Genomic DNA, 27697 nt, shown 5'->3' with positions numbered 1-27697 from the left:
TTATAAATATAAAGACAAATAAAGACAAAGAAATCCTAATGTTCAACAATATGAATTTAAGGTTCATAGTAACGCTATGGAAAATACATAGCTATTGAAAATGACAAATAAGTTAACTATATGTAACAATTTAGAGTGAAAAAGTAAAACAAAAAATATTATTTACATACTTCTTATAGACCTATAAAAGCACAAATAAATTCATGAAATTATTTTATGATATAAAAAATAATGCTTTTTGGCCTGTTTTTAAAAATTACAATATAAGGACTTCCCTGGTAAGATTCAATGGTAAAGAATCTGCCTGCCAATGCAGGAGACACTGGTTTGATCCCTGATCTGGAAAGATTCCACATGCCATGGGAGCAACTAAGCTGATGCACCACAGCTATTGAGGCTGTGCTCTAGAACCTGGGAGCTGCACTACTAAGCCCATGTGCTGCAGCTACTGAAGCCTGTGCACCTAGATCTGTGCTCAGCAACAAGAGAAGTCAGAGCAATGAGAAGCCCACACACTGCAATGAAGGGTAGCCACTGCTCGCCACAATTAGAGAAAGGCCACACAGCTTCAAAGACCCAGCACAGCCAAAAACAAAATAAATAAACAATTAAAAATTAGTTTTAAAAAATTACAATATAACAGTGACATATAATTGGGGAAGCTAGTAAAAGACAATATATGTGACCTTATTTACTTAAAAAATCCATATCCATATGTTTTTCTAACCACAGAAAAGTATCAAGAAACATGACCACCAAGTATCGCCAAATTATAAATAAAGGTTCCTTCATGATTTGGGAGTGCTTTTTACAAGTCAGAACTGTGAAGTTGGTAAAGGAAAAGGTAAAATGTATGGTAGCAAAAATCAGAAGAGTATGTGAAATGTTTCTGAGTTTTAGGTATCCTCTCTCTTTCTCTCTCTCTCTTTCTCACACACACACAGACTTTAAAATCACCAGATAATCAGCCACATTGAGAAACTCTGAGAATTGGTGTCACCAGGTGGCAGTTACTACTTGCTCACTAGCTCAGGTCTCTTGCATAACACAAAACAAAGGCATTACAGAAGCTTTCCTCCTCAAGTCCCATGATTCCTGCACAGAGGTCACAAACTTTTTCTGCAAAGGGCCAGAGAGTAAAATATTTTAAGCTTTGAAAGCCATATAGTCACAACTAGTCAACTCTCATTGTAACTAACACAAAAGCAGCCATAAACACTTCTATGAATGAGTGTGGATAAAAACATCACAGATGATGAAATTCAAATTTCATACAATTTCCATTAATCAATAAATCTCTTTCTTTAAAAAAATTTTTTCCAACCATTTAAAAATATAAAAACCACAGACAGTTTGGCTGGCAGTTCCTTAAAAAGCTAAACATGGAATTACCATATTATCTATCAATTCCACTCCTAGGTATATAACCAAATATAAGAGAACTAAAAATACATACTTACACAACTTGTACAGGAATGTTCACAGAGGTGCTACTCATAATATCCAAACAGTGGAAGCAACTCTAATGTCCATCAATTGATGAGTGGATAAACAAAATATGGCATATTCATGTAAAAGATCATTAGTCATAAAAAGGAATGAAGTACTGACATATGCTACAACAACGATGAACTTTGAAAACATTTTGCTAACTGAAAGAAGTTAGACATAAAGGGCACAAATTGCCTAATTCCATTTACATGAAAAGTCCAGTATGAGCAAATCAATTAGAGACAGAAATTAGATTAGTGGTGGCCAGGGGTTGGGAGGAAGAAAGAATGAAGAGTGAGTGCTAATGAGTACAGGGTTTCTTTGGAGGGAATAAAAATTCTAAAACTAGATAAGTGGTGATGGCTACACAATCTTGTGAACATACTAAAAATAACTAAATTGTATACTTGAAAATGGTGAATTTTATAGTATATGAGTAAATCTCAGTTCTTTAAAATGTGGAAGCCAATCTTAGCTCATGGGTCATACAAAAACAGACAGCTGGATTTGGCCTGGGGGCTGTAGTTTGTCAACCCTGTTCTAGCATCAACAGAGAAGATGGCTTTGGGCTAAACTCTGACACACACACACACACACACACACACACACACTCACTCCACAAATTACAACCACACACACACTCACTCCACAAATTACAACACCGTCAAAAGCAAATACTTGAAAGAAGCTGAGTCGGGACTTAAAAAATTATTTGATGATTATTACATAAAACTGTGAAAAAGTGGAAAGTCAAAGAACCAGTTCAAGTTATGCTTACTACTATATCAAAGCCATAAAGTTACTCTTCTGAAAGTGGGAAAAATTCAATAGACCAGGTGGGGAGAGGGAGCATGTGTTACAGAAAGTACAACTTTTAAATGCAAGTCACAATTGTGTCATGCCAAAATCCTTTCAAAATTGTTAGATAGCATCACCAATTCAGTGGGTATGAATCTGAGCAAACTTTGGGAGACAGTGGAGTAGAGAGGAGCCTGGTGTGCTACAATCCATAGGGTCGCAAAAAGTCGGACATGACTTAGCGACTCAATGGCAAAAACAACAAAACTAATTTAGAAATTCATTTATTGGCACATTACCTGGAGACACTAGCTGTATTAATTCAAATCTGGTTAGAAAGCCTAAAAAGAAAAAATTAGATTTTAATACTTCAGAATATTGTCAGAGTTTTTCATTAATGACTAAGTGTAAAACTGCCATAACACCCTATTTACATTACTAAAATAATAATAAGTGGCATACCACCAATGAATCAGGTATTTCTAGACCCAATATACTGGGACATGTGGTGAAAATAACTGAGTTATAAAAATAGATTTTGTCCCCTGAAAAGTATTGACAAAATGTGACATTTTCTCTCTCAAAAATGTATTCATAAATCACCAAAATAACAATATATTTTTCATTGAAAAAATTCAAAATACTGTTATCCATCAACCTATAAAAACTTACCTTGCTTAAAAGAGTATGCTATATGACTATATAAATTAGACATAAAACAACAATTTTTTATCTTTCTTGAGTTCAAAATATATTTAGAAAGAGTGTCTATACTCAATATGTTTGTTAGCAAATTTGGAAAACCCAGGAGTGGCCACAGGACTGGAAAAGGTCAACCTTCACCCCAGTTCCCAAGAAGGGCAGTACTAAAGAATATTCAAACTACTGGACAATTGTGCTCACTTCCCATGCTAGTAAGATTATACTATTTAATTTCTCAAAGCCACCATTTCTTTACATTTAGGAAAATGGAGATGAAAATAGGGTCTTGAAAGCATGAAATAAAATCATGTATTTGGAGTAGACATCTGTCTTACCAAAGACTTGAACATCCTGTCCAAATTTTAGTACTTTTTTATATTATATATCCTTATATTTCAAAGTTAAGTTTAAAGAAAAGTAAGACTTTATTTCCCAGGGTATCTCACAGCTAGGATACAAGCATATGACTTAGTTTCTACCAATAAGGCACTCCCATTCCAGACTTTTATTCAGAGGTAAACTACAGAAGGAAACTGTAGCTCAGGTTAACATGAAAAGTATCAGAGGGAGAGTGTTTCTAAACTGACTTGAAGGTGACAGTAGCTTCTCCATCTTGAAATATGGTTTTAAAAGATCAGACTTGAGTTTCTTACTCCAAATTTCCCAATAATTTTATGAAGTACAAACGCCCCTCAATAAATTTATTTCTCAGAGGAGCTAAAAAGCCTCTTGATGAAAGTGAAAGAGGAGAGCGAAAAAGTTGGCTTAAAGCTCAACATTCAGAAAATGAAGATCACAGCATCTGGTCCCATCACTTCATGGCAAATAGATGGGGAAACAGTAGAAACAGTGTCAGACTTTATTTTTTTTTTTTTTTTGAGCTCCCAAATCACTGCAGATGGTGACTGCAGCCATGAAATTAAAAGACGCTTACTCCTTGGAAGAAAAGTTATGACCAACCTAGATAGTATATTCAAGAGCAGAGACATTACTTTGCCAACTATGGTCCATCTAGTCAAGGCTGTGGTTTTTCCAGTGGTCATGTATGGATGTGAGAGTTGGACTGTGAAGAAGGCTGAGCACTGAAGAATTGATGCTTTTGAACTGTGGTGTTGGACAAGCCTCTTGAGGGTCCCTTGGACTGCAAGGAGATCAAACCAGTCCATTCTGAAGGAGATCAACCCTGGGATTTCTCTGGAAGGAATGATGCTAAAGCTGAAGCTCCAGTACTTTGGCCACCTCATGCGAAGAGTTGACTCATTGGAAAAGACTCTGATGCTGGGAGAGATTGGGGGCAGGAGGAGAAGGGGACAACCCAGGATGAGATGGCTGGATGGCATCACGGACTTGTTGGATGTGAGTCTGAGTGAACTCCAGGAGATGGTGATGGACAGGGAGGCCTGGCGTGCTGCGATTCATGGGGTCGCAAAGAGTCGGACACGACTGAGCGACTGAACTGAACTGAACATGGAAATATCAATAACCTCAGATATGCAGATGACACTACCCTTCTGGCAGAAAGTGAAGAGGAACTGAAGAGCCTCTTGATGAAAGTGAAAGCGGAGAGTGAAAAAGTTGGCTTAAAGCTCAACATTCAGAAAATGAAGATCACAGCATCTGATTCCATTGCTTCATGGGAAGTGGATGGCGAAATAGTGGAAACAGTGCCAGACTTTATTTTGGGGGGCTCCAAAATCACTGCAGATGGTGACTATAGCCATGAAATTGGAAGACGCTTGGTTCTTGGAAGGGACATATGACAAACCTAGATAGTATATTAAAAACCAAAGACATCATTTTTCCAACAAAGGTCCATACAGTCAAAGTTATGGTCTTTCTAGCAGTCATGTACAGATGTGAGAGGCAGACCATAAAGAAGGCAGAGTGCCAAAGAATTGATGCTTTCAAATTGTGGTGCTGGAGAAGACTCTTGAGAGTCCCTTGGACTGCAAAGAGATCAAACCAGTCAATCCTAAAGGAAATCAACCCTAAATACTCATTGGAAGGACTGATGCTGAAGCTCCAATACTTTGGCCACCTGATGCCAACAACTGACTTATTGGAAAAGACAGTGATGCTGGAAAGATTGAAGGCAGATGGAGAAGAGGGCAACAGAGGATGAGATGGTTGGATGGCATCACCAATTCAATGAACATGAACTTGGACAAACTCCAGTGACAGACAGGGAGGCCTGGCTGGCTCTGGTCCATTGGGTTGCAAAGAGTCAGACATGACTTGGCAACTGAACAACAACAACAAGGATATATCTTATAAAGATAAGGTCTATAAGGATAAGAATGCTGCTACTGCTGGTACTGCTGCTAAGTCACTTCAGTTGTGTCTGACCCTGTGTGACCCCGTAGACGGCAGCCCATCAGGCTCCCCCGTCCCTGGAATTCTCCAGGTAAGAACACTGGAGTGGGTTGCCATTTCCTTCTCCAATGCATAAAAGTGAACAGTGAAGTCGCTCAGTTGTGTTCGACTCTTAGTGATCTCATTGACTGCAGCCTACCAGGTTCCTCCATCCATGGAATTTTCCAGGCAAGAGTACTGGAGTGGGGTGCCACTGCCTTCTCCCAAGGATAAGAATAAAATTCAAATATTAAAAGTAATTTAAAATACAAATGGTATAACAATAAAAATCAGTAAAAATAATTCCCACAAAATATTAGAAGTGAAAACATTTTAATATAGACAATAATGGTGATTATAGTTAATAATACTGTATTATATACCTGAAAGTTACTGAGAGTAGATCTTAAATGTTCTCACCGCAAAAAAAAAAAAAAAAAAAAAGGTAATTATGTGATGTGATAGAGGTATAACCTAACACTACTGTAGTAATCATTTTGCAAAATACCTGAGTATCAAATCCACATTTTGTACACCTTAAACTTGCACAATGTTGTATATCAGTTACATCTCAAAAAAGCTAAAAAATACATACCATAAAAGTAAAATTCTTCCTTTGTAGACTTATGAAAAACATGAATATGTAAGAACAAAATTTTAAATGCCAAGAAAATTAAAAGTCAAGACAGCCCATAATTTTTAGTTTTCCAAACAGGAGGGAAGATTATATTCTTTTCAACCATCACCTCGAAGGTAATGTGTTGCACTTCATCTATCTCAGTTTCTAAATTGCTTATATTCAATTAATTATCACCACAAGCCATGCCATGAATTGGAAGACTTAATATTGTTAAGATGCCAATATTCTCCAAGATGATCTACAGGTTCAATGCAGTCTATCAATGCCTATCAACTTCCTAGTTGGCTTCTTTGCAAACTGACAAGCTGATCCTAAAGTTCATATGGCAAACTAAGGGAACCCAAATAGGAAAAACAATCTTGAAAAAGAACTTCCTGGTTTTAAAACTAACCATAAAGCTATAATAAACAAAATAGTGTGGCACCAGCATAATGACAGATACATGAATCAATGAAATAGAATTGAGACCCTCCAAAAAAACCCTCACACTTACAGTCAGTTGATTTTCAACAGGAGTGTCAAGACTATTCAATGGGGGAAAACTATTCTTAGTAATAATGGTGTGAAGACAACTGGATATCCAGATGGGAAAGACTGAAGTTGGACCCTTTAGTTCAGTTCAGTCACTCAGTCGTGTCTGACTCTTTGCGACCCCATGAATTGCAGCACGCCAGGCCTCCCTGTCCATCACCAACTCCTGGAGTTCACCCAAACTCATGTCCATCAAGTCGGTGATGCCATCCAGCCATCTCACCCTCTGTCGTCCCCTTCTCCTCCTGCCCCCAATCCCTCCCAGCATCAGAGTCTTTTCCAGTGAGTCAACTCTTTGCATGAGGTGACCAAAGTACTGGAGTTTCAGCTTTAGCATCATTCCTTCCAAAGAACTTGCCATTTACAAAAATCAACTCAATATGTACTATAGACCTAAACGTAACAGCTAAAATGATAAAACTCTTAGAAAAAACCAAAGATCTTTGAGTTAGTGCTTCCCTGGTGGCACAGTGGTAAAGAATCCACCTGCCAATGCAGGAGGCACATGTTTGATCCCTGATCCATGAAGATATAAAAAGAAGTCAAATATTGATACATGTTGTAGCAGGAAGAATCTTAGAAACATTATGCTAAGTTAAAGAAGCCAGTTACAAATGACCACATATTATATAATTCCATTTATATGAAAAATATCCAGAATAAGCAAATCTATAGAGGCATACAGTTTAGTTAGTAGTTGTCTAGGGCTGGAAGGGGTGAGGAAGAATGGGTATATGGCTTCTTTCTGTGGTGATGAAAATGTTGTAAAATTGATTATGGTGATGGTTACATAACTGTTGATAAAAAATCATTTAATTGCAATAAAATAAAAAACAGAATCATACCATCTAGTAAATCCCATCTATATCTAGAAAATGGTTTGCAATTCAATTAACATGATTCAAATTTTACAGACTATCATGAACATAAATATGGGTTAAATATGGAAGTATCATAACTTAGAATATAGGAGAATTTTATATCTATGAATTACATAGACACAATAGTCTCTTTCTTTTGGGGCAGGGGGTGCAGAGGGGAGTACCTACTTTCTAAAATGTCCGCTACAGCTCCAGGATCTATTGCATTTTCAAATACCTATAGGGGAAAAAAATGGGGGAAATAAATCTTCCAAGTTTTATTAATATATACTTATATATAATTTAGATCATTTTCTTCCAAATTATTAACACACGTCAAATCCAGTCATATGACACTTTAGGATTCAAAAGGAGTGCCTTTAACAACTATGTGGTTAAAAGTTCAACAAGTGACTACAGAGGAAATGAATAAGAATTAACACAATACAAAGAACAAGGAAAATTTGAGTTGGCTGAAACTACCACATGTTCAAAATGTCATCCACTTGACCTGGCCCCACTGTCTGTTCCTAAAAGCACATCTGATATCAACCTCGAACAGTCTTGTTTGAGTACCTAGAAAAACATCCTGAATACAACAGATATTCACTATATGTTAACTGAATGAATGACTTCTCTTCCCAAACAACGGGTTGTGCTAAAAAAGAACATACATAAAAATTCTATGTGTAACACAAAAGAAAAGCTAAATACTCATAGGTAGACTCCCACAGAATCCAAAAATAACAAAAGAGAGAGAGCCTCATGAGTTTTAGGTATATCAGGAACCACAAGAAAAACACTGTGATACCTGTCTCAGTTCAGTTCAGTTCAGTTGCTCAGTCGTGTCCGACTCTTTGAGACCCCATGAATCGTAGCATGCCAGGCCTCCCTGTCCATCACCATCTCCCGGAGTTCACCCAAACTCATGTCCATCAAGTCGGTGATGCCATCCAGCCATCTCATCCTCTGTCGTCTCCTTCTCCTCCTGCCCCCAATCCCTCCCAGCATCAGAGTCTTTTCCAATGAGTCAACTCTTCGCATGAGGTGGCCAAAGTACAGGAGTTTCAGCTTTAGCATCATTCCTTCCAAAGAACACCCAGGACTGCTCTCCTTTAGAATGGACTAGTTGGATCTCCTTGCAGTCCAAGGGACTCTCAAGAGTCTTCTCCAACACCACAGTTCAAAAGCATCAATTCTTCGGGGCTCAGCTTTCTTCACAGTCCAGCTCTCACATCCATACATGACTACTGGAAAAACCATAGCCTTGACTAGATGGACCTTTATTGGCAAAGTAATGTCTCTGCTTTTCAATATGCTATCTAGGTTGGTCATAACTTTCTTTCCAAGGAGTAAGCATCTTTTAATTTCATGACGGTAATCACCATCTGCAGTGATTTTGGAGCCCCCCAAAATGAAGTCTGACACTGTTTCCACTGTTTCCCCATCTATTTCCTGTCCTCCCATCCAGGCTGCCTCAACACTGAGAAGAGTTCCATGTGCTAGGTTATCCTTGCTGGTTATCCATAAATGCTTTATTTTAAAATTTGAAAAATTACCCTCTTATGTGAGCTCTTTGGGTTCATATTCAGACTTTCTACTAGTTGACTCTAGCTTTATTGTATCTGTTCCATTCTTTAGCTGCAAATACTTGGCAGGAAGTGAGGGGACCAGATACCTGTCTAGACATAGCCAAATATGTTCATTCTGTCCTTCATATAAAAGGGCCTAGGACTGAAATAAAAGCATACCATGCCCCTCTTTCTGAACTTTAGAACCTTGTTTTAAAAAAAAAGTTTTCAGTAGACTTTGATTTCAGGTATCAGATTTCTGATTTAAATGGTGCTTAACTTTAAGCATGATTTAAATCTGCTCTTGATCCAAAACCAGGTCTGCTTTAATGACAAAAGTAGAAGCTGTCCCCTGTAATCCATTTTTGTCTCACTGACTTGGATATAATAAGTAAATGTGGGTGAGCTGTGATTTTTTCCAAAATTGTTTCAGAAATATTTCATCCCTTCTCTTCACTGATGTCTAAGAATTATTCAAGGATGATTACGGGAAATAAATGATCAACATGAGCTGCTTAAACACAATGGCTCTTACATTCTTTATGAATAATTTCTTATTTACCTGGCTGCTTTAGAACACTGAATTCTGAATTACTCAGAAGGTCCAATGTTTTCATTACTCGCTGCCAAGTATTTGCAGCTAAAGAATGGAACAGATACAAGAAAGCTAGAGTCAACTAGTAGAAAGTCTGAATATGAACCCAAAGAGCTCACATAAGAGCGTAATTTTTCAAATTTTAAAATAAAGCATTTATGGATAACCAGCAAGGATAACCTAGCACATGGAACTCTTCTCAGTGTTGAGGCAGCCTGGATGGGAGGACAGTTTGGGGGAATATGGATACATGTATGGGCTGAGTCCCTTCACTGTTCACCTAAAACTATCACAATATTGTTAATTGGCTATACCCCAATATAAAATAAAAGGTTTTTTACAAAATTAAGCATCTTATGTAATTGTACCTTATAAAATGAAAAATGGTCCATAATATTTTTTACTAGTAATCTCAAATACACAGTTTTGTGACATCAGTAATGGCATCTACAGTGACTCTGAGACTCACTCTCCTCTTTTGCAAGTCAGGGAGGTGGGACTGGATGACCTCCAAGGTCATTTACAGATTGATTTACAGCTTTTACAATTTTACATTCTCGAGTTTCTTATAAAAATATTTTTAAAGTCTTCTAAATAAGCACATTTAAAGTTGATAAAACCAATAAGGAAATTCTTGGAGGAAAAAATACACTGAATTTTCTCCACCCACTTTTTACCATGACCAATATCAAAACGGCAGTAGATTCCTTTGTGTACTGACAGTATATTCTAAGATAATATCCATTTATTCCTTTCTTATCCAGCCAGTTAGGAAGACTCTATTTAAATTAACAGACTGTGATTTATAAAAATATTACACACAGCCCTAAACCTTTCAAAAACATCAATAGTCATCTTCTCTGTTGTTGTTGTTTTTCTGGCTGTGCCACACAACTTGGGGGATCTTAGTTCCCTGACTAGGGATTGAACTTGGGCCTCCTGCAGTAGAAACCTAACCACTGGACTGTTAAGGAACTCCCTCCTTTCCTACTCTCAGTTTGAAACATAGATATCATTTTCTGGGCACCACCAACCAGACCTTTTAAAGTGATAGGCCCTATCCTGGAGCATTCCCACATCCATACTCTTCCCCAGAGAAGCACCTCAGTGATACTGTTTGGGACAAAATCATAGACTTATCAAGGTTAAAACTGATTCAATCTCTAAATTCCAAAGAAAAACCTTAAGAGATTGTCAGTGATTGGATGGTAACAAAATTAATATTTCATGAAAGTGGGAAGCGGGTGAGTAACATTTGGCTATTTATGTATTTGACATTCGCTGGAATGGAATCTAGTCTTTATCACTGTAGCTAAATAAACCAGATATGACCTAAGGAAACTCAGAAAATGTAAAGAGCCTTCTTGTTTTGTTACAGGATTTCAGATACAGGGTTTAACTAATTTGGTTAGTTTGGGGTACTTTTCTGGGCCTAAAAAGTTTGTTTTTGAGGCCTGCTAGTTTACTGATAATCTCTGTAAGAAATGTATCTCAGTTGCCTCTAACATCTCCAAAAACATTCAGAAAATGCTCTCTGCTCCAGTTAGAAAATGCCATGGGAGTTCCAAGAATAGAAAACAACCACCAGGGTACTTAGCACTAGTTTGACAGAACTTGGCTCAGATCTGGGATTCAAAACAAGTCCTCCAACTATGCTTCTGCACTGTGCTGAGGTGCCCTCATGTAATTTTTTAAAACAAAATTTACAAAATAACTTTATAAAACTGTGTTCTTTATAAAAACCAGTAAATGATCTTCAAACAACAGAATTTGAATTTCCCTATTTAGCAATGAGAACGTCAAGATCACCTTTTCAAACCTCATGCTTCGCTGAATCATAATAGGGAACATAGAGGGAAAGCAGTCTGTCTCCAGGTACTGATTCAGGAGGTAAACTCCAAGGAACACATCATGCTTATCAGGAAGGAACACCCCTGGGCAAGAAATCTTAAAAAAACAAAACAAAACAAAACAAAAAACACAGAAAAGGGATTTGTTTTGTTTTGTAAAGGCTCTATTCTCCCTAACCTCCCACAATGTCAAATCCGCACCCCCCACCCCCCCCCCCCCCCCCCCCCCCCACCCCGCCAACTCTCACCTTCTCTCATAGCACCACCCTCCCCTCTCCTCCCCTTGCGCAAACTGGAAATTCCGCTTTCCTCCCACGTCCCCGCCAGGTGTCACAATCGTTCTCTCCCTGGCTCCTCTCCCCGCCCCTCCAGAATGGCAGTGCGGAAGCGGAAGAGGCTGCAAGGCTGGGAACCTTCTTCTTAGGCCGGCCAGGTACTGTGGTCCGGGCCGCTCGCCGCGATGCAGAGCCCACGAAGGAACGCCGAGGGACGCCCGCTGGGCACCTGCGACCCCAGCAGCAGCGGCAGTCCGGCCCATGGCGGCGGCGGCAGCAGGTTCGAGTTCCAGTCCCTGCTCAGCAGCCGCGTGCCGGGTGCCGACCCCATCAGCGCCCGTCTCCGCGCGTCTGAGAGCCCAGTGCACCGCCGCGGTTCGTTCCCCTTGGCTGGGGCGGGCTCCTCTCAGATGCTCCCGCCCCAGCTGCCCGAGGAGGACCGCATAGATTTGAACCCGTCCTTCCTGGGCATCGCCCTGCGCTCCCTACTGGCCATCGACCTGTGGCTGTCCAAGAAGCTGGGGGTGTGCGCAGGGGAGAGCTCGTCCTGGGGCAGCATGAGGCCCCTTATGAAATTGCTGGAGATCTCGGGACACGGCATCCCCTGGCTCCTCGGCACCCTCTACTGCCTGTCCAGGAGCGACAGTTGGGCCGGGCGCGAAGTACTGATGAACCTGCTCTTCGCCCTGCTGTTGGACTTGCTACTGGTGTCCCTGATCAAGGGGCTGGTCCGCAGGCGCCGCCCGGCCCACAACCAAATGGACATGTTTTTCACTGTTTCGGTGGACAAGTACTCCTTCCCTTCAGGCCATACCACCAGGGCCGCCCTTGTGTCGCGCTTCATCCTGAACCACCTGGTGCTGGCCATTCCACTGAGGGTGCTGGTGGTGCTCTGGGCCTTCATCTTGGGTCTCTCCAGGGTCATGCTGGGGCGGCACAATGTCACCGACGTGGCTTTTGGCTTTTTTCTGGGCTACATGCAATACAGCATCGTGGACTATTGCTGGCTTTCACCGCACACTGCTCCAGTCCTCTTTGTACTGTGGAACCAACCATGACACCATCTCTTTCACTGTGGCACCAGGACATCTGAAGGTTTCCACCCGTGATGATACTGAGATAAACCAGCAGCCATCATGCCTGCCCCTCTAAGGACATTTCAGGTTTCCTTTTGGGATTTCAAGTGTCCTATCATCTTAATGGGAGAAGGCAATGGCAATGGGTTGCTAGGCTAGAGCACAGTGCTGACCATTACTGATCACAGCCATATTACAGAAAGAAAAAAAAATCCCTCTATTATATACTTATTAGATAACTCTTTATCGCTCCAGGAAAACTTTAAAGAAACCAAGTTGGAGTGATTATGGTTGCTGCTTCTTAAAAGTTGACATCAGAAAATTTTGTAATCCTGTAAGTCAAGATATCACCTGTAAATTGAACTTTGAAAAAAGGAAAGCAGCTTCATTCTGTAAATATATACATGGAAATGAGCCACATCCTTATCCTTTTCCTGAGGTAGATTCTAAACAGTATTTTAAGAGTCTATGAGATAGCATTAATCACTCAGCTGAGTCTGACTCTTTGTGATCTCCCATGGGCTGTAGCTCACCAGGCTCCGCGGTCCGTGAGATTCTCCAGGCAAGAATACTGGAGTGGGTTGCCTTTTCCTACTCCAGGGGATCTTCCTGACCCAGGGATCGAACCTGAGTCTCCTGCGTCTCCTGCATGGATAGGCGGATTCTTTACCACTGTGCCACATGGGAAGCAGAGGTAGATTTTAAGAGCCTATGACATAGGTTTTTCTAATTTATTCTCTGACAATATGTTACTATAGGTGGGGAGATTTCTTCTTAATCCTGATTTTCTTGGCACGCTTTTTTAGTTTTGTCTCTTCCATCTTCACAGATTGAGTAGTGGAAAAGAGAGATTACAGTACATATATTTCTCTCCTTTTCCTCTACCTCCTCGAAGATCTTTAAATAGGTATTTCCCACTACCCTAATATTATCCTTCTGCATTCAGAGAACGAGCCAAGAACTTACCTGAAGAAACACTTAAAAGTGGGCATATCAGCAGTGCTTATAGAAAGTAAAGATGGGCTTACTGCCTCAGGCTTAATTCTGTTGACAGCAAATAGCATGACATGACAGGACAGAAAAGCGAAGTCACTGAGGAAGTCAGAGGAACTGAGTCTTGGAGGCAGGATCACGACATACTTTATCAGTGGACCAACATGGAAGGAGATGGGCCCTGCTGCCTACCATCTCTACTGAATAAATAATGCTTCTTTATTGAGGTAATAAAATGGAGAAATAACTTATTTGCAATGTAAGAGCATAACCTTTCAAATATATGCCATAAGGATGACCCTGTATATTAAAGCTTTTCATGTGGAATTCCATTTCTCTATATAAGCACACTTTAGGTAACAGTATTTAACTTGAAATTCATCAAGCGGAGCATACTGCTATACCAGGCATAAAGTATAACTCCAAGATTTTCTGTTTATATTGACTCTCACAATTAAAGTAGTTTATCCATGGTGCCTCCCCAATTCACAAGACCAAAGACCACCAAACACAGGGTGGACTCTGCTTATTACTCCTTGACTGGGAAAGACTGACGAGGGTGTGTGCTTTAAATGCTGCTATGCCTGAAAATATGAACCTTTAAGTTACCTATGGAATTGATGTCTTTAAAAATAGGATGATGGCATTTGATCTATCATATACATATAGGAATCTGGAGAATGGCTGTGACAGGTAGGTTCTGACTGGGTGGAAGTGTGAATTTTCCAGTGTTTGAGGAACACCGAAAAAGGAATAGCTACTCTTCAATATAGAAATTATTTGTATTCTCACAACATCCTGAACACAGACTACCTCTTCACTTCTTGAATCAGCCAAACTGTGACACTCTAGGTGGTTTCCTTTATTTTTAGCCTTAACAGAGATACTTTAACTGCAGCAATCTTCAGCCCAGATATTTGGGAAAAAATATTTCCTTTTGCAGGATCCACAGGTCTGAATAATGGGAGGTCAAAGTTAGGCTCACCTTATTCCTGATTATTTTTTTGTAATTCCCTATCTTGATTGCCAGGGCCCGAGTTTTCTGGTTTTTAAAGCACAGATCGATTCATCTGATTTTTTTTTGGGGGGGGGAGTATACTAAGTACTATAGAGTAAAACAAACAAACAAACTGATTCTACTGTTAATTAATTGTACACTGATGAATTCCTTTTAAAAGTCAAAATAAAATTAACCAGTAATGTTGAATGATGTGAGATGAAAACTTAGTTTTTTTGCCTTGATGAGGAGCAAGACTGATTTACCACTTAGCTTCTCATGAATTCCTTCATCTTACTGAACAATTGTGAGAGTTCACAACTGATACAGCACACTTGATATAGTCAGTCCTATTTGCTGTCAGCAAAGTGGGTCAAATCCAGGAAATGTCCATCTTTGTTTCAGAGCAGCACATAAGAGGAAATCACAGCACTTGTCACTTATATGGAGATCAGTCCTGGGTGTTCATTGGTAGGACTGATTTTGAAGCTGAAACTCCAATACTTTGGCTACCTGATGCGAAGAGCTGACTCACTGGAAAAGACTCTGATGCTGGGAAAGATTGAGGGCAGGAGGAGAAGGGGATGACAGAGGATGAGATGGTTGGATGGCATCACCAATTCAATGGACATGGGTTTGGGTGGACTCCAGGAGTTGGTGATGGACAAGGAGGCCCGGCATGCTGTGGTTCAGGGGGTCACAAAGAGTCGGACACAACTGAGCAACTGAACTGAACTGAACCAGATTTTCCATGGTTGTAAACTGTTGATCTTGGGCTTATGATCATATCTAGTAGAACAGTCCCTTATAGCTTTCAGGGAAAGCCACATGACAGTCTGTCACCAACTACAGGATTAGAAAATGGAAGCTGAAATAAGGAATCAGTTCAGTCGCTCAGTCATGTCTGACTCTTTTCAACCCCATGGACTGCAGCATGCCAGGCTTCCCTGTTCATCACCAACTCCCGGAGCCTGCTCAGACTCATGTCCATCGAGTTGTTGATGCCATCTAACCATCTCATCCTCTGTCGTACCCTTCTCCTGCTTTCAATCTTTCCCAGCATCAAGGTCTTTTCTGATGAGTCAGTTCTTCGCATCAGGTGGCCAAAGTATTGGAATTTCAGCTTCAGTATCAGTCCTTCTAATGAATATTCAGAACTGATCTCCTTTAGGATGGACTGGTGGGATCTCCTTGCAGTCCAAGGGACTCTCAAGAGTCTTCTCCAACACCACAGTTCAAAAGCATCAATTCTTTGGTGCTCAGCTTTCTTTATAGTCCAACTCTCACATCCACACATGACTACTAGAAAAACCATAGCTTTGACTATATGGACCTTTATCAACAAAGTATGTCTCTGCTTTTTAATATGCTGTCTAGGTTGACCATAGCTTTTCTTCCAAGGAGCAAGCATCTTTTAATTTCATAGCTGCAGTCACCATCTGCAGTGATTTTGGAGACCAAGAAAAGAAAGTCTGACACTGTTTCCATTGTTTCTCCATCTATTTGCCATGGAATGATGGGATGGATGCCATGATCAATAGTTTTTTGAATGTTGAGTTTTAAGCCAAGTTTTTCACTCTACTCTATCACTTTCATCAAGAGGCTCTTTAGTTCCTCTTAACTTTCTGCCATAAGGATGGTGTCATCTGCATATCTGAGGTTATTGATATTTCTCCCAGCAATCTTGATTCCAGCTTGTGTTTCATCCAGCCTGGCATTTCACATGATGGACTCTGCATATAAGTTAAATAATCAGGGTGACAATATACAGTCTTGACATACTCCTTTCCCAATTTGGAACCAATCTGTTGTTCCATGTCTGGTTCTAACTGTTGCTTCTTGACCTGTATACAGATTTCTCAGGAGGCAGGTAAGGTGGTCTGGTATTTCCACCTCTTGAAGAATTTTCCACTGTTTGTTGTGATCTACATAAAGGCTTTGGCGTAATCAATAAAGCAGTAGATGTTTTTCTGGAACTCGCTTGCTTTTTCTATGATCCAGTGGATGTTGGCAATTTGATAATAAGGAATGACTTATTTGATAGTAAGGAATGATAATAAGGAAATAAGGAATGACTGGCCCCAAAGAGGAAAAATGAAGTCACTCTGCCAGAGTACCTCACTTAAGCAGGATTCAGTGGATAATTATTAAACAGTTCTTGGTTGATTTCCTTTTTGGAATTAGCAGGCCAGAACCATCTGTAGGGGAAGTAGCTTAGAAAATTTTTGATTGGTTTATAGAGGTGGCAAATTATCAGGACATGATGGGGCTTTTTGAAAGTAAAATCTTCCCTGGTTATTTAAAGGAGGGGCATTTTAATCTTCTCAGAAATCTGTATCCCAGAAAATAAAACCCTTCTTGGGACTTAATGCAAGGTTGTTTTAAATGAATAGAAAAATTTCACATAAAGCTAAGACAGAAGTTAGCTTGGAGTGGGGAAGGGAAGGCAGTGGAAAGAGGCTGATCCGAATTAAAGGTTAGAAAGCCAGAAAGACCAATGTAAAAAATCTTAGGGACAGAGATTCAATTAATGATGTGTGTGGGGCGAGGAGTGGTGAAAAAGACCGGGAAAAAGAACCCCGAGGAAATAGTGTGATTTGGGGCAAAGAGGGGACGTTCGTCGATCTCTCTTACCGCCCGGATCTGAAGTTCCACCACCACCTCCAAAGGCATAGTTCCCTACGTGGGTGAAAGGGCAGGAATGAAAAGATCCTTTTGTGCTAAGCCTTGGAGCGATTTTCTTAGTTTAACTCAATCCCTGAAGCAAATGTTCCCAGTGGTTTCCACAGACCCCCACCCCCTTGTAACCCCATCAGTCCCCCGCCCCCAGCCCAGGTCCCTCCCACCAGGACGGGTCTCACACGGCAGGAGATGGAGCCAAAGCTTCCAGAAGGCAGAAGCGTCGCGTTGCCATGAACACTCAAACTTGCACCCTTCCAGCCTGGAATGCTCCAGAGGTCCCTGCGCAGGCGCGTGAGCCTTCAGCGCCCAGCTTGGAAGTCCGTGTCCCAACATCAGCTTCCCAGACTGCACGCTGGCGGGAGGGCATGTTCCTGTGTACTGCCCCGTCGCCTGATCAAGAGATGCCAAGAGTCCTAGTTTCCTTTCTGCCACTCTTGCATCAACTCTTTAGGGCCCCAATCACTAGGTTAAAATATTTACGGTGTCCATTCTAAAAGTGGAATGTGATCATAGTTCCCTTATGATTTAAAGTGCTGCCTGTTTTTAGTAGCTACACGACTGAGCGACTTCACTTTCACTTTTCACTTTCATGCATTGGAGAAGGAAATGGCAACCCACTCCAGTATTCTTGCCTGGAGAATCCCAGGGACGGGGGAGCCTGGTGGGCTGCCGTTTATGGGGTCGCACAGAGTCGGACAAGACTGAAGCGACTTAGAAGCAGCAGCAGCAGCATGACCCCCAAGCCCTGGAAATTCTGTAACAATTCCAATTAATATAGATGGGGCTTCCCTGGTGGCTCAGTGGTAAAGAATCTCTTGCAGTGCAAGAGAGGCAAGAGACACCGGTTCGATCCCTAGGTTAGAACTATCTCTTGATAAAGGAAATAGAAACCCACTCCAATATTCTTGCCTAGAGAATCCCACGGACAGAGGAGCCTGGTGGGCTACAGGTCATGGGGTCGCCAAGAGTCTGACACAACTAAGCACAGCATACAGCACAGCAGAGGTACTCTCTTTATGAAATGTTACCTCCTCATGTTTGGTACAGAAAACATGGCCACCCACTGTCAATAAGAAATGAAACCCATGTTAACTGAAAATGCAAGGACAATTCTTAGAGAAGTTTAAAAGTTAGGTATCCTGTTTTAGTCACAATAGAAATATTTTTCAGTCTCTCCGCTGGTGTTTAGTTAACTTAAAGCAAGCACTGAATTACATTATCTCCCAATCAGTAGTTACCATAGTTGCCAAAGCCAGGGTTACACTGTAAAAACCATCAGAGGTAGAAGGCAAGGCAAAGTTCTTAACCAGAAGAGAAAAAAGCATTTTTTTCCTATTCACTGTATTTAAGACAAAAAAGAGGAAAAGAGGAGGGAGTGGCTGCCTCTAGCCAATCAAAAAAAAAAAAAAAAATCTGGGAGGGTCAATACTCTCTCTAAAAAGCAAACAACAAAATGTATTGGAATTAGTCATTTATTACTAATATTTTACATTAGAGATTTATACAAATAGTAGAAATTTGAGTGTATAAAGATAACCTCAGACAAGAATTCAGTATTCATTTTGGTAACCAGAATGCCTTTCCCTAGGGAAAAACTCATTATGATGAAAGAAGATGTATTGTGTCCGTATCCAGTCCTCAATGATCTGTCTGTCTGCATATGGAGAGGCACACCAGTGGGTACTTACAATATCTAGAGCACTGATTTGTCAGCTCATAACAACTTGCTAGCACCCTTACTAATGCAGTTATACAAAGGGACAGGACCTGCCCTGACCCTCACAAGTACATCATCAACACCAGTGCTAAGATATCAAAGAGACTGACAAACAAAACCTGAATATTAAATACATACACGGCTAGACATAATAGAAGGGAGGAATCAATCTTTCTTGAGAACCTGCAAAATGCTAATGGTAATGGTAATTAAATTCACCCCCACAATAACTTTTTGAAGGAGGTATTATCCTTATTTACAGATGCAGAATCTGAGGCCAGAGAGCCATTTGTCCAACATCATACAGTTGAAGGGAAGGAGGCATCCTTGAACCCAGGCGTGCCCTACCATGTCACTGCCCTTGCAACAATCTATTGATCCCGAAACACAATGTCCCATTCTATGCTCTTCCTAGCCCTTAACTGGACTCTTCTCGCTCAACTGAACTCTCCTTGATAAAACTGAAACCTCCTTGCTTGGCTCCTAAGACACAGCCCTTTTCTGGTTTCCCTCCAACTCTGTGGCCATTTTTCCTCTGTCTCTATTCATCCTTCTCCCCCTGGCTAAGCAAGTTCTTTCTTTTCCTCACTCTGTCTTCTTTATCGAGGGTATCATCCGATGTAGCTATGGATTACCAAATGTACACAGATTTATATATCCCACCCAAGCTTCTCTTATGTTCTCCCAGACAAGGTGGAATCTATTACATATATATGTGTGTGTAATACATATTACACATATTACATGTAACACATATTACATACATATGTATGTATATATATATGCATGTTTTTGTTTCTCAGTTGCTAAGTCATCTCCAACTCTTTGCAACCCCATGGAGTACAGCACACTAGGCTACCCTGTCCTTCACAATCTTTTGGAGTTTGCTCTTCCTTTTTGTGTGTGTATGTGTATATATAAGGAAATGGCAACCCACTCCAGTATTCTTGCCTGGAGAATCCCATGGACAGAGGAGCCTGGCAGGCTACAGTCCAGAGGGTCTCAAGAGTTGGACACAATTTATCAACTAAACAACTCTGTGTGTGTGTGTGTGTGTGTGTGTGTGTGTGTATTCTCTTTTTGGCAACTGCACCAACAGCAGTTTTCATTTGTTCCTGTGATTGTTGATTACTATTTGTCTCTGTGAACTGTTAGCTCTGCATGGCTAAGAGTTTATATCCTAAATACCTAACATAGTAGATGCTCAGTAATGATCCTGATCAGATGTTAAGTACAGAGATGGTCAAGCCAGTCTATAGGGTTGAAAGTACATGCATAACAGGAGGGCCCACCACTACAGTGCAAACTAAATACGCAAAATGGGAAAGGACTCAAGCACAGCTTCTTGTGCTAATCTGCCACAGGGGTATTTAATGAACTGACAGGAAATATTTATACTCTGTTCACTTTCCCCACCACAGTTACTTGAGGCACTCAGCTGCCAGAGAGATGCGTAAGTTGCTACATACACAATGCCTCTGGCACATATGGCCACCTCCACTTGGAGACCAAGCAAAACCATTGGACTGTCACCACTTACAGAGACTGGCTTTTACTAGCTGCGTAGGCACCTGTGTAGGTGGCAGAACTGAACAACTCTTATTCCCAGAGTGTTTTTGCAGTGCATTCTGGTCAGCAGTGAAAACAGCATTGCAGAAATGACACATCAGTAATACATCCTACTCATATCGTGGCCACTGCCAAGAAAATGGTGCATGCCCCAGAGGGGAATTTTCCAAAGAGTTCATTTCAATGAGCAAAGAATAAAAGTATGAGAGAATTATAGCTGAGATTTTCCTTTTACCTAAAATAATTTAACTATAGGACACTAAATTGTAAATATTTCTTTTCAAATAATGTAGGAAGGAGAATTAATATGAGGGAAGGAAACCGTTTTTAAAAAAGGGAAGGACTAATGGCACGAATGCCTAAAAATACATTCATACGTTGTTGTTGCTGCTGCTGCTGCTGTAGGAGTGTAAATACATAAAGTGTATTAATTTCCTATGACTACTAAAACAAACCACCACAACTTCATGACTTAAAACAAGAAAAATGTATACTTTTTCATTTCATGCGTCAGAAATCCAACACAGAGCTTTAAAAGTAAAATTCGAGGGCTTAATTCCTTGCCTTTTCAAGGCAGCTGCCTTCATTCCTTGACTCAAAGCTCCCTTCCTTCATCTTCAAAGTGAGCAACATTGAACCCAGTCCTTTTCATCCTACCATCTTTCTGGTTCCACTTTTAAGGACCTTTGCAACAATACAGGACCCACTATATAATCAAGGTCAATTTCCCAATTTTGAGGTCAGCGTATTAGAAATCTTAATTTTATCTGCAAGTTGATCTGTCATGGAAGGTAACAATATTCCCAGGTTTCAGGGATTAGGACATGGATATCTTTGGGGCCATTATTCTATCACATATAACTTCTCTGTAAAGCAATTTGTTAATATCTATCAAAATTTTTTATTTGACTCAGGAATTCTACTGTTATTAATACATATATATGGGTATACATTCACAAGTATACAAAAACATACGCTGCAACACTATTTGTAGTTAAAAAATACTGGAAACCATATAGAAGTTCATTAAGTATGGTCAATTAAATCAACTATGGTTAAGCCTCAGTGGTGGTGGCACGGCACAGGAGCAGCTGAGAGGAGATACCCCACATGCAAGGTCATGAGCGGCAGACGAGAGGTATAGCCCAAGTCCAAATTCAGGAGCGGAGGCCATCAGGAGATACCCCATGTCCAAGGCCAGGAGCAGTGGCTTGCTGGAGCAGCCATGAAGAGAAATCCCACGTCCAAGGTAAGAAAAACCCAAGTAAGACAGTAGGCGCTGAGAGAGGGCATCAGAGGGCAGGCAGACTGAAACCACAATTATAGCCAACTAGCCATCTGATCACAGGTACCACATCCTTGTCTAATTCAATGAAACTAAGCCATGCCATGCAGGGCCACCCAAGACTGACAGGTCATGGTGGAGAGGTCTGACAGAATGTGTTCCATGGGAGAAGGGAATAACAAACCACTTCAGTATTCTTGCCTTGAGAACCCCATGAACAGTATGAAAAGGCAAAAAGATACAACACTGAAAGATGAACTCCCCAGGTCAGTAGGTGCCCAATAAGTTACTGGAGAAGAGTGGAGAAATAACTTCAGAAAGAATGAAGGGATGGAGCCAAAGCAAAAACAGCACCCAGTTGTGGATGTGACTGGTGATAGAAGCAAGGTCCGATGCTGTAAAGAGCAATATTGCATAGGAACCTCGAATGTTAGGTCCATGAATCAAGGAAAAAATCAGAAGTGGTCAAAGAGGAGATGGCAAGAGTGAACGTCAACATTCTAGGAATCAGGGAAATAAGATGGACTGGAATGGGTGAGTTTAACTCAGATGACCATTATATCTACTACTGTGGGCAAGAATCCCTTAGAAGAAATGGAGTAGCCATCATAGTCAACAAAAGAGTCCAAAATGCAGTACTTGGATTCAATCTCAAAAACGACAGAATGATCTCTGTTCATTTTCAAGGCAAACCATTCAATATCACGGTGATCCAAGTCTATGCCCCAACCAGTAACGCTGAAGAAGCTGAAGTTGAACAGTTCTATGAAGACCTACAAGACCTTTTAGAACTAACACCCAAAAAAGATGTCCTTTTCATTATAGGGGCTACTGCTGCTGCTGCTAAGTCACTTCAGTCGTGTCCGACTTTGTGTGTTCCCACAGACAGCAGCCCACCAAGCTCTGCCATCCCTGGGATTCTCAAGGCAAGAACACTGGAGTGGGTTGCCATTTCCTTCTCCAATGCATGAAAGTGAAAAGTGAAAGTGAAGTCACTCAGTAAGTGTCCAACTCTTCATGACCCCATGGACTACAACCTACCAGGCTCCTCTATTCATGGATTTTCCAGGCAAGAGTACTGGAGTGGGTTGCCATTGCCTTCTCTGTCATTATAGGGGACTGGAATGCAAAAGTAGGAAGTCAAGAAACACCTGGAGTAACAGGCAAATTTGGCCTTGGAGTATAGAATGAAGCAGGGCAAAGGCTAATAGAGTTTTGCCAGAGAACGCACTGGTCATAGCAAACAACTTCTTCCAACAACACAAGAGAAGATTCTACACATGGACATCACCAGATGGTCAACACCAAAATCAGACTGACTACATTCTTTGCAGCCAAAATGGAGAGCTCTAAACAGTCAGCAAAAACAAGACCGGGAGCTGACTGTGGCTCAGATCATGAACTTCTTATTGGCAAATTCAGACTGAAATTGAAGAAAGTAGGGAAAACCACTAGACCATTCAGGTATGACCTAAATCAAATCCCTTATGATTATACAGTGAAGTGAGACATAGATTTAAGGGACTAGATCTGATAAAGAGTGCCTGATGAACTATGGATGGAGGTTCATGACACTGTACAGGAGACAAGGATCAAGACCATCCCCAAGAAAAAGAAATGCAGAAAAGCAAAATGGCTATCTGAGGAGGCCTTACAAATAGCTGTGAGAAGAAGAGAAGCGAAAAGCAAAGGAGAAAAGGAAAGATAAACCCATTTGAATGCAGAGTTCCAAAGAATATCGAGGAGAGATAAGAAAGCCTTCCTCAGCGATCAATGCAAAGAAACAGAGGAAAACAATAGAATGGGAAAGACTAGAGATCTCGTCAAGAAAATTAGAGACACCAAGGGAACATTTCATGCAAAGATGGCTCAATACAGGACAGAAATGGTATGGACCTAAGAGAAGCAGAAAATATTAAGAAGAGGTGGCAAGGATACATAGAACTATACAAAAAAGATCTTCACGACTCAGATATTCACGGTGGTATGATAACTCACCTAGAGCCAGACATCCTGAATGGGAAGTCAAGTGGGCCTTAGAAAGCATCACTATGAACAAAGCTAGTGGAGGCGATGGAATTCCAGTTGAGCTACTTCAAATACTGAAAGATGATGCTGTGAAAGTGCTGCACCAATACGCCAGCAAATTTGGAAAACTCAGCAGTGGCCACAGGACTGGAAAAGGTCAGTTTTCATTCCAATCCCTAAGAAAGGCAATGCCAAAGAATGCTCAAACTACTGCACAATTGCACTCATCTCACACGCTAGTAAAGTAATGCTCAAAATTCTTCAAGCCAGGCTTCAGCAATACATGAACCGTGAACTTCCAGATGTTCAAGCTGGTTTTAGAAAAGGCAGAGGAACCAGAGATCAAATTGCCAACATCCGCTGGATCTTGGAAAAAGCAAGAGAGTTCCAGAAAAACAGCTATTTCTGCTTTATTGACTATGCCAAAGCCTTTGACTGTGTGGATCACAATAAACTGTGGAAAATTCTGAGAGAGATGGGAATACCAGACCACCTGACCTGCCTCTTGAGAAACCTGTATGGAGGTCAAGAAGCAACAGTTAGAACTGGACATGGAACAACAGACTGGTTCCATATAGGGAAAGGAGTACATCAAGGCTATATATTGTCATCCTGCTATTTAACTTCTATGCAGAGTACATCATGAGAAATGGTGGGCTGGAAGAAGCACAAGCTGGAATCAAGTCTGCTGGGAGAAATATCAATAACTTCAGATATGCAGGTGACACCACCCTTATGGAAGAAAGTGAAGAACTAAAGAGCTCTTGATGAAAGTGAAAGAGGAGAGTGGAAAAAGTTGGCTTAAAGCTCAACATTCAGAAAACTAAGATCATGGCATCCCGTCCCATTACTTCATGGCAAATAGATGGGGAAACAGTGGAACCAGTGGCTGACTTTATTTTTCTAGGCTCCAAAATCACTGCAGATGATGATTGAAGCCTTGAAATTAAAAGACACTTACTCCTTGGAAGGAAAGTTTTGACCAATCTAGATAGCATATTAAAAAGCAGAGACATAACTTTGTCAACAAAGGTCCATCTAGTCAAGGCTATGGTTTTTCCTGTGGTCATGTATGGATGTGAGAGTTGGACTATAAAGAAAGCTAAGCACAGAAGAATTGTTGCTTTTGAACTGTGGTGTTGGAGAAGACTCTTGAGAGTCCCTTGGACTGCAAGGAGATCCCACCAGTCCATCCTAAAGGAGATCAGTCCTGGGTGTTCATTGGAAGGACTGATGTTGAAGCTGAAATCCAATATTTTGGCCACTTGATGCGAAGAGCTGACTCATTTGAAAAGACCCTAATGCTGGGAAAGATTTAGGGCAGGAGGAGAAGGCGACAACAGAGGATGAGATGGTTGGATGGCATCACCGACTCAATGGACACAAGTTTGGGTATACTCCAGGAGTTGGTGATGGACAGGGAGGCCTGGCATGATGTGGTTCATGGGGTTGCAAAGAGTCGGATATGACTGTGTGACTGAACTGACTGATGGTAAGCACCAAGATGGAACAGTAAGCAACATGGGAAAATAATAAAGCAAACCCACAAGTCCCAGCAGTAAAAACGCTAACATATAGGACTAAGAGGGGGAAAAAAAAAGCATGGAACAAAAATGTGTAAAGTATGCTGCCATTTGGAAGACATAGAGAATATGATGTGTACATATGTGCTAAGAATATTTCTGAAAGGAAAATCTAGAAACTACTAATGGTGGTTGTCTCTGGGAAAGAACCTAGAGTAGAGAGATAGAAAACTCACTTTTCATTTAATAGCCTTAGGTACTTTTCAAATAATTTTGCAAAATATTTGCATTATCTAGTCTGAAAAGGAAAACAAAGTAAAACAAGTAGAGGGCCCTCTCTGGTGGATCAATGGTAAAAAATCTGCCTGCCAAAGCAGAAGACAGGGATTCAACCCCTGGTCAGGGAAGATCCTGCATGCCATGCAGCAACTAATAAGCCCATGTGCCACAATTACTGAGCCTGCGCTCTAGAGCCTGGGAGCTGCAACTACTGAAGCCTGCGTACTCCAGAGCTTGTGCTCTGCAACAAGAGAAGCTATTGCAGTGAGAAACCCACAGCCTGAAATGGAGTAGTCCCTACTTACCACAACTAGAGAAAAGCCCACGCAGCAACAAAGACCCAGCACAGCCTTAATAAATAAATAAACAAGTAGAAAATATAAACAACAGAAAGGATAAATATGGGATAATAGGAAGGACCAGGAGCTGGCTTCTTCAGCACTGGGGCTCCATCTTGTATACTGCATGCTGTGAGAATACACACGCAAATGTGTCTGCTTTGCTTCCAGGGTATCTTACCCTGTGATCCCTGGCTGTCTCAGGGACTCTAAAGCCCCTGAAATGATAAGCAACTTTTTGTGTACAAACAACAGAATGATCTCTGTTCATTTCCAAGGCAAACCATTCAATATCACAGTAATCCAAGTCTATGCCCCAACCAGTAATGCTGACGAAGTTGAAGTGGAACGGTTCTATGAAGACCTACAAGACCTTTAAGAACTAACACCCAAGAAAGATGTCCTTTTTATTACAGGGGACTGCAATGCAAAAGAAGGAAGTCAAGAAACACCTGGAGTAACAGGCAAATTTGGCCTTGGAATGCGGAATGAAGCAGGGCAAAGACTAACAGAGTTTTGTCAGGAAAATGCACTGGTCATAGCAAACACCCTCTTCCAACAACACAAGAGAAGACTCTACACATGGACACCACCAGACAGTCAACACCGAAATCAGACTGATTATATTCTTTGCAGGCAAAGATGGAGAAGCTCTATACAGTCAACAAAAACAAGACGAGGAGCTGACTGTGGCTCAGATCATGAACTCCTTATTACCAAATTCAGATTTAAATTGAAGAAAGTAGGGAAAACCACTAGACCATTCAGGTATGACCTAAATCAAATCCCATATGATTATACAGTGGAAGTGAGAAATAGATTTAAGGGACTAGATCTGATAGATAGAGTGCCTGATGAACTATGGAATGAGGTTCATGACATTGTACAGGAGACAGGGATCAAGACCATCCCCATGGAAAAGAAATGCAAAAAAGCAAAATGGCTGTCTGAGGAGGCCTTACAAACAGCTGTGAAAAGAAGAGAAGCAAAAAGCAAAGGAGAAAAGGAAAGATATAACCATTTGAATGCAGAGTTCCAAAGAACAGCAAGATGAGATAAGAAAGCCTTCCTCAGTGATCAGTGCAATGAAATAGAGGAAAACAACAGAATGGGAAAGACAAGAAATCTCTTCAAGAAAATTAGAGATATCAAGGGAACATTTCATGCAAAGATGGGCTTGATAAAGGACAGAAATGGTATGGACCTAACAGAAGCAGAAGATATTAAGAAGAGGTGGCAAGGATACATAGAACTGTACAAAAAAGATCTTCACAACCCAGATAATCACGGTGGTGTGATCACTCACCTAGAGCCAGACATCCTGGAATGGGAAGTCAAGTGGGCCTTAGAAAGCATCACTAAGAACAAAGCTAGTGGAGGCGATGGAATTCCAGTTGAGCTATTTCAAATCCTGAAAGATGATGCTGTGAAAGTGCTGCACCAATATGCCAGCAAATTTGGAAAACTCAGCAGTAGCCACAGGACTGGAAAAGGTCAGTTTCATTCCAATCCCAAAGAAAGGCAATGCCAAAAAATGCTCAAACT

The 27697-nt window shown here is 40.9% G+C and overlaps 2 protein-coding genes and 1 long non-coding RNA gene across 3 annotated transcripts in view; 1 reads left to right on the top strand and 2 right to left on the bottom strand.

Moving 5' to 3' along the window:
- LOC120860236 (spermatogenesis associated 6-like protein) overlaps nucleotides 1–17701 on the bottom strand; it is a 57178-nt gene extending 39477 nt beyond the window's left edge. The window contains exons 1-5 of the mRNA XM_040236028.1: nucleotides 17595–17701; nucleotides 17366–17410; nucleotides 11350–11487; nucleotides 7564–7612; nucleotides 2589–2630 (exon numbers count right to left, since the gene is read on the bottom strand). Coding sequence (XP_040091962.1) covers nucleotides 2589–2630; nucleotides 7564–7612; nucleotides 11350–11487; nucleotides 17366–17410; nucleotides 17595–17645 — 325 coding nt within the window. The 5' untranslated portion in view covers nucleotides 17646–17701. The remainder of the gene's footprint in view (nucleotides 1–2588; nucleotides 2631–7563; nucleotides 7613–11349; nucleotides 11488–17365; nucleotides 17411–17594) is intronic.
- On the top strand, nucleotides 11729–14941 carry LOC120860233 (phospholipid phosphatase 6). The gene has a single exon (XM_040236021.1). The coding sequence runs from the start codon at nucleotides 11851–11853 to the stop codon at nucleotides 12721–12723; it is 873 nt and encodes a 290-aa protein (XP_040091955.1). The 5' UTR covers nucleotides 11729–11850; the 3' UTR covers nucleotides 12724–14941.
- A 22-nt stretch (nucleotides 17702–17723) lies between the features above and the next one.
- Nucleotides 17724–27697, bottom strand: part of LOC120860237 — an 18306-nt gene continuing 8332 nt past the window's right edge. The window contains exon 3 of the long non-coding RNA XR_005720275.1: nucleotides 17724–17803. This is a non-coding gene — a long non-coding RNA (uncharacterized LOC120860237). The remainder of the gene's footprint in view (nucleotides 17804–27697) is intronic.

This window comes from Oryx dammah, unplaced genomic scaffold (assembly GCF_014754425.2).
Source record: "Oryx dammah isolate SB20612 unplaced genomic scaffold, SCBI_Odam_1.1 HiC_scaffold_11050, whole genome shotgun sequence".
Taxonomy (NCBI): Eukaryota; Metazoa; Chordata; class Mammalia; order Artiodactyla; family Bovidae; genus Oryx; species Oryx dammah.
Note: the sequence above shows the minus strand (reverse complement) of the source record. Positions and strands in the feature narration are given on the sequence as shown.

What these genes read in the sequence shown, in the direction of transcription:
- LOC120860233 (XM_040236021.1), top strand. Translation starts at nt 11,851, where the DNA reads ATGCAGAGCCCACGAAGGAACGCCGAGGGACGCCCGCTGGGCACCTGC.